The following is a 7,214-nucleotide window of genomic DNA, read 5'->3' as shown; positions in this document are numbered from 1 at the left end:
GAGCGGATGATGGGAACCAAAATCCCATTCCGTCAGGGCAAGCATGACAATAGATTACAAAGTTGGATTGAGATACATCCCATTCCTGAGATTGCAGCAAGTGTACCCCGTCCAAATTGTCTAAATGGTTGATAGCCCATAGAAAATCGTTACAAATTTGGTCATTGACGCGAATATTGCAAAAAGGGTTGTATAAGCCAGCTGTCTTTGGGTAGAAATTATTCAGACAGGGACGCAAGAGGAGATAGACATTTAGTGCCCAGTTTATCTACCCGGCCATTTGTTGCCAATATTTAAGTTTGAAATTGGTTGCTTTGCAACTAGGAGGCTTAATTGCCCACGTTTTCATTGCTTCTATTAATGCTTCTTTGGAATGAGAAGGCATAGCAAAAGTCATATGATTAGGATCAACTTCAATATCTATGACGGGCAGAATGTTTGCAGAAAGTTGTTTTTTCTCTTTGTCGGGGATGCCTAGTTTGTCCCAGAGACACAATAAAATCACTTGATGATAAGGAAGATGTTTTTGGTAAGGTTCATAATAAGATGTGTTGTCTTTGAGATCAAAACCCAAAGAGTCATCAACATAATTAGCAAGGTAGTCGATACCGTGTTTGCGTGTTGCTATCCAGGTGACAAGTGCATTAAAAGCAATGAAAATAGACCCAGAAGCTGAATTTCCAAAGGCGTTGCATCTGTCAATGTAATGCAGGCCGTCAACAGTGTTAACTTGCTTTAATTGCTACAGCGGATGCATAGGTAGAAGGCAATATGCTTCAGCAATATCAGATTTCCACATTACAAGCTTTTTGTCACCGTGTAAGGCACGAAAATGTAATAACATTTTGCCCAAGTGACTCATATTGTCGAGAGGATATCCCGTCACCTCATCGTGATCAATTATAGAGTTGAGTGAGAATTTTCTAGCACTATGATCAGTCACAAGGCGTAAATTGACGCCATTGGGTTTAGGAACAGCATGTGCAGGCATAGAATACATGCTGTCAAGTAAATTGGGACCAAAAGAGGTTGAGAACCAGTCCTTTTGTTGTTCTTTGTTAAGCTGAGATTGAAGAAACTCAGCTTTACTATGATCATTTGGTGTAGGACAAGACTCGTCATGAGTTAACGGAAATGAAGAAGTATCAGCCCATGGCCAAAAACCATAGCAAAAACCATTGCAAACCAATTTGACAAATGGTCGGTTTGGATGATCAACTAATAGGCTTTCAAAGACATTGATATTAATGAGAGTAATGATCTTGAACAAATTGGGATTTTTACTAATGGTTTGCATAGCGGGAACATTCTAATATTCTGGATTAGAGGGGCGAGATAGAGGCATAGCAGTTTCAGTCCAATCAGTGGCGGTTGGAGATAAATTAGGAAAAGCGGGCCATAGGTTATGCCTTAAGTAAGATGGACGTGATCCTAAAGCAGCGGAAAATGGATTACTTGCAGCTTTTGACAGAATGGCCGGATTTTTGGCAACATTTGCACACATGTCAATATCGGCACTTGTTTTGTGGAAGGGGACATCCGCGTTCAGAGTTGAACCTGTTGCAGACATCGGGATGGCATCCATTGCAATTGTTGTTGCCTGAACGTCGTGAGTTATGTTTAGCGTAATTGTGTCCGCCTGGGAGCAATATGGATGAGTAGAGTCGGAGGAATCTTCCATGGTCTGTAAGCAAGTAGTGTTGTCCACCAGCAACCTGGTTCTGAACGGTGATGTCGTAGAGTATGACTCAAGAGTGTTCAGACGGGGCATGCTCAAGGAATTCATTCTCAATTGATTCTCCGTATTCTCTGAGTTCCGCAGCTCGGTGAGGGAATGCAAACGCAGTGGCCTGAGACGCAATGTGCCATGCCACCAACCAATCTGGTGCTGAGTGAACTTTTCGCTTTGGTTTAACGACTCCTGTGCGGATTTTGGCATTACCGATGCGAGTTGTTGCCTCTGTGTCAATTGAACTGCAACATTGTGATGACAAGCAGTGGTTGAGGCTGAGACTTTGCCCTCTGAAGACTTTTTCCCACTCAGACATTGGGAAATTTGCGGGCGCTTTAGGGGAGAGTGCAATGAAGCATTTGGCGGCTGCAATGTCTGTAGAGTAAAGTTAAAGAAGTTGCAGGTTTTTGGTGATTTGAAGATTGTCTTTAGTGGTGCATTTGAGGTTGCTTTCAAACCACAGCATGTCATGTTTGTAGAGTTTCGTTCATTTAATTGAACTGGAGTGTGAATTTGGGGATTCTGAATGTGAATGTTTGTTTGACAATTGGAGGCTTTTGAGAATTGTGTCCAAGTCTTGTTCTTGTACAACGGAATGTTCAGGATACGGTGGTAAGTAAGGTGAGTGTGTGTGTTGGGAGTTGTGTGTTTGAATGGAGGGAGAGTGTGATTCCTGTTGGGCATGCAAAATATGTTGCAAGTTGAGCCTCAAGGTGAAAGAAGGTTGTGGAAAAAGTTGGAAGAGTGATGTATTGGTTTTGACGGCTTTTCCTTTACCATTGTATTCAACTGTTTGTAAGAAGGTGGACACAATACTGTCTTTGAGACTGTTGTTGACTGAGGAGTTGAATTCCAATAGTTGGAGTCCTTGGGATAGTGCTTTAGTCTTTGACAAGTGTCGCGATTGGAATTGATGGACGATTTGACTCAGTTTTTGCTTAAGATGTTGGACTTTGGATTGGTTCAATTCTCTATCATGAAAGATGTCTTGCACTCCAATTCAACAGTTGCTTTCCTCTTCTTTCCTCTGACTTTGCGATTGAGTGAATTGTGTGGGGCAAAATTGCCCCTGATGTTGTGCAAATTCAAATTGGGTGACATATTCAGGTTGATTGACACAACGTGACGGTCCGCCAAGCTGACACTCGTTGAATTGGGATGGTTTGTAGTTTTCTCTATGTTGATAGGAATGGCGGTCTGGAGATAAAGTGTTGGAGGACCCTTTGTTTCGTGGGAATTGGGACACGTCAAATGATTCCTGATCGCCATTCAAGTTAAAAGTAGGTGAATGTTGAAGTCAGACATTATGCATAAAACAGTGAAGATGAGATAGCTGTAAGTTATTGATGAAAAGCAAGGCTTTTAAATCTATTTTGAAAATAATGTTTTGGTGATTTGCTCAGAATGTGATAGAGCGGTTGGAAGAGCAATGTTTTTGCCCCCACTGTTTAGACATTTACTGGAATGTGAAACCTCATGTGTGAGCTCATGCCGCTTGGGGCCAAGCAGAGGTTTGATTAACACTGTTTGTGCTCTCAGGCTGACGGTGGCAATGTATAAGGCGCTATTCACATTTTCTCGCGGTTTTCTTCAGAGCTTCTCATTGGATTTTTGTAATCTTCCTATTAAACTCAACTAATTCTAGTGATGTTATGTATACTTATTGACTCTGAACACCAGCATGGCGGCCACTAATTCCCCGCCGTATAATTGTTACTATAAGAAAGTCTTCCGAAACCATTTATAAATCCTCCTCAAGGAAGGATTTATCAGTTTACCGATCATAGGTGTGGGTATGTTATCTGCCATATTATCTGCCCGGCAGAATCCGAGCTTACTCTTTTCACACTTTTCACCATAAAACCTTGGATAAACTGCAATAAAAAAATGTATTCAAGTATGTAGAAAATGTATATACACATACGTGCCTTTAAAATTTGAGTAAGTGCTGTCGAATCAGTAGAATACGTATGGATGTTATTTGCCACCCCCAATGTTATCTTCCAGCCGAGGTGCCGCAACACAGCCACATTTGCGCACTTCCGTATTTAATTCACGCTTGACGGCACTGCTGGCACTGATACATATTTGATAGAAAAATATGTATCGGTAATTATGTTTCCTATTGGTTTTTGACGTATTTTACTGGAATATAGGCTTTGGGCTTCCCTAATTGGGTAACCCCGGACTCTATATACAAGAAAAATATGTCAAAAACCAACAGGAAACATAATTACCAATACATATTTTTCTATCAAATATGTATCAGCGCCAGCAGTGCGGGCATCCTGGTTTGATTTTTTGAGGCTCTTTGATATTCTAGATCATATATAAAGTATAAAATACCCAGGTAAAAAATATCAGAGAAATTTAGAGTACAGACAAAGTAAAAGGTACATGTTTACATGGACCATTGAGTCTTGGACGCCCGTCAGTGCGAAATTTTGGAAAATTTGCCTCTCGTTTCACACTGTGGTATTTCACAAAATTTTTGTTTGTGACAATCCGTACATATTCTCGAGTACTTTCAAGTCATTTTTCTTCAAAATTTCAACAAAAATAAAGCATCGTGAGTCTCTCTGTTTTTCACTCCATTTTTTTGGTCATTTCTTGTGAGACGCTTAATGACCCGGCAATCAATCGGCACCTGTTGATCGGAGATTGAAATGTTCCACTTGCGCCGGAAAGGAATTTATGTTGAATGTTTGCAGCCGTCCAACTGCCATTGAATGCCTTGCGTCCCACTTTCATAATCATTTTTCGACTTGTCAATGGCTCGCCATATTCGTTGTAAAGAGTTTGGATTTTAATGTTTTTTTATAAAAAAGCCCTTTCACGATGTGTTCTAAAATGGCCCGCAATGTCTAAGACATTTCCCATTTAATAGCGTCCACTTTGGACTCTGAACCGATTACCAACAATGCCAGGTCCGGGTAATCGCAAGCAAGTAAAGTCAAAAAGTGCCACGAGGTCTCACGAGAGCGAGGGTCAAGTACGTTTTGCCGGTATCGACAATGCGGAAGGATGGAGTGCGGTTGTAAACTTGCTTTGCGATGTTTTTAAACTACCAGGTGTGTATGCTCTTATTCGATTTGCTTCGTGGTTTGCTAATAGTTACTAGATCTCACCTCTCGAAAGGGACTAAAACAAGTGCACGCCAAATTCGACCCCCTATTTGCCAAAATTGAGCATGCCTACAAAAGCAACCCACAAAACTACAAACTGCGAGGCGGAATCATTGGGATATTTTCTAAAATGTGTGTCGATTCAATGTTGAGAGATAGGCTTTTCGAGAAAGGTACGCGTGTTTGAATTGTAATGCCCCTCCATTTTAGTCATTTTTCGTGGGAGGTGTCTTGGGGATGATCACACCGCTGCTCGAGATAGATGACACCCGTCATCTGGCTCTACATTGCCTCAGCATCATCACCCACCACAGTGGCTCGAAAGCTAGGGTTGAAATCGCCAAAAATGCCAATGTTCTCGCCAGACTCATCCAAGACCTCCCCGAGGACGAAAAGGTCGCAGAGCTTGCAGTATCGACTCTCGCCCATGCCTTAGCTGCTGTCACCGGGGGTTTACCTGAGCCTACTGATCCAGTTGTGTTCAAATCGATAGACATGGTTGAGGTTCTGAAATCAACACTCGAGGCGGTGAAGAGGCCACACAGCGATCCGCAAGTGCTCATGGACCATGCTATTAAGGTAGTGTGCATGTCCAGCCCACATGCAGTAGATGCATTCAAGGCGTATCCACCCGCTATCGACTTTATGGTCGCTGGTCTTCGCAGCAATGACTGGGTTACCCGTTCTATATGCCTTGGCGGCGTTCTCAGACTGCATCAGTTTGAGGCGGAAGAGAACCCGCCCATCTTCGACCGGAAAAAGCTGCTATCTGGGGAATACGGACGCCTCCCCGACCATCTTGTTGCCCTTGAGATGGAGTACGGACACGAGCGATGCGATATGTATTTAATGGCCAAAGCACTGGCTGAAACTGCCAGTATACTGATACCATGCGTCGCAACCGGGGACTTCTACACCCTGGGATTGAAACAGGCAGAATTGATGCTTCAAACCGACTTCATTCTTGTACCCGGAATATTCGAAATCCGGGACCCCGTGACTGGAAGCAGTATGAACGAAAATGCTGGTGTCTCGTTCCCACTGTGGGCTGCATCGCTTTCCAATTACTCCAGCGCTATCAGAAGGTCGGGAAAACCCAACGAAGCCGACTTTGCTGATATTCTGGACCTCAAAAAGCTTATCGTTACAAGTTGCATCCCGGATGCTGTGGCATTAGCGCATAAATGTATTGAAAGGAATCCCCAACAGGCGTTCTTCTACTACGTGATCAGTCTTGGGGATGACCATGTGCAAGCGCTGCGGGCAGCAAAGAAGGGGCTGAAGTGTAAACTTCTTACTCCCTTCCTCAAGTGGCAGCTCATGCTGCAAGCGGTCATCCTTGCTGCTAATATGGGCGTCAGCATCATCCAAAGTATGCCTGACTCTCGTGATAAGCGGTGGCAGGAAGGTATCGCGTTTTTGTCCAGCGCTTATGACGATGCCAAATTATTTATGGAAGGTGCTCCTCCCGACAATCACTACATGGACGTCGTTGCATGTTGGTACATTCTTCTCCACATGATCTTGTTGAAAGATCTTAGCTCAGATCTGCATGAAATCAAGGTGAGGGACATTCTGCTATATCATGAAGCAAACCTCTGTTTTTGTATGCTCATACCATTCCATTATAGCGTAACCTCGAACGACTGCATGCAGCTGATGAATTCAACATTTTTATGGGAATACCTCCTCCCAAAACTGATCTACGCCTTGCTCAACAGACCGCCGTGGAGCACTACCCAGCTGCTATCAAAGAGTTTTCCCGTGTCTTTCAGGTCTTATATCAGGCAAAAATCGGGGAGGGCCATGTAGTGAGACTTGATCGAGGTAAACTTGAGGACGACCTCACTGCATGGTTTAATGACATGAAGTTTGACGACGGAACAATGATGCACGTGGGCGCAGGTTGTTCTGGCGGCAGTGGCCAGGTAAAAGTTACCTTTGATCAGGTTACTTTGTACCGTTGTTCGTGGTGCAGCAATACGTCAGCAATACTGAGCAAATGTACGTGTCTTCAATGCTGCCTGCTTCTAAAATTTACCTACTTTAACATTGACTGCTAATTAGGCGGTGGATGTTCAGAAGCTCGGTACATATTGTCATTGTCATATGAATATGAAGGTTCAACTAACACACTTTTTGTTGAAGATATTGCGACAGGGCGTGCCAAAAACTTCATTGGGAGGAACATAAGAAGACATGCAAACGCCAAAACGTAAGGAAGTAGACGTTAATATAAGCCTGTAGAATTACTTTTGTATTCTACCAATAATGATGTGTACATCTACTTGTACTAATACAGATTTTTCGCTGCCAGCCCCCATTAAACCTCCATAAAAACGACTTTTGTGGAAGCT

The 7,214-nt window shown here is 43.0% G+C and overlaps 1 protein-coding gene across 1 annotated transcript; it reads left to right on the top strand.

Annotated features, from left to right (window-relative positions):
* Positions 1 to 4,652: 4,652 nt before the first annotated feature.
* Positions 4,653 to 7,084, top strand: JR316_0010188 (uncharacterized protein; the record flags this gene model as incomplete). The annotated part of the gene is made up of 6 exons (XM_047895861.1): positions 4,653 to 4,803; positions 4,854 to 5,030; positions 5,084 to 6,420; positions 6,489 to 6,861; positions 6,925 to 6,946; positions 7,006 to 7,084. The coding sequence occupies 6 exons, from the start codon at positions 4,653 to 4,655 to the stop codon at positions 7,082 to 7,084; spliced, it is 2,139 nt and encodes a 712-aa protein (XP_047745580.1).
* Positions 7,085 to 7,214: the final 130 nt, after the last annotated feature.

This window comes from Psilocybe cubensis, chromosome 9 (assembly GCF_017499595.1).
Source record: "Psilocybe cubensis strain MGC-MH-2018 chromosome 9, whole genome shotgun sequence".
Taxonomy (NCBI): domain Eukaryota; kingdom Fungi; phylum Basidiomycota; class Agaricomycetes; order Agaricales; family Agrocybaceae; genus Psilocybe; species Psilocybe cubensis.
The sequence above is the reverse complement of the archived record's forward strand: the minus strand, read 5'-3'. Positions and strand labels throughout refer to the sequence as shown.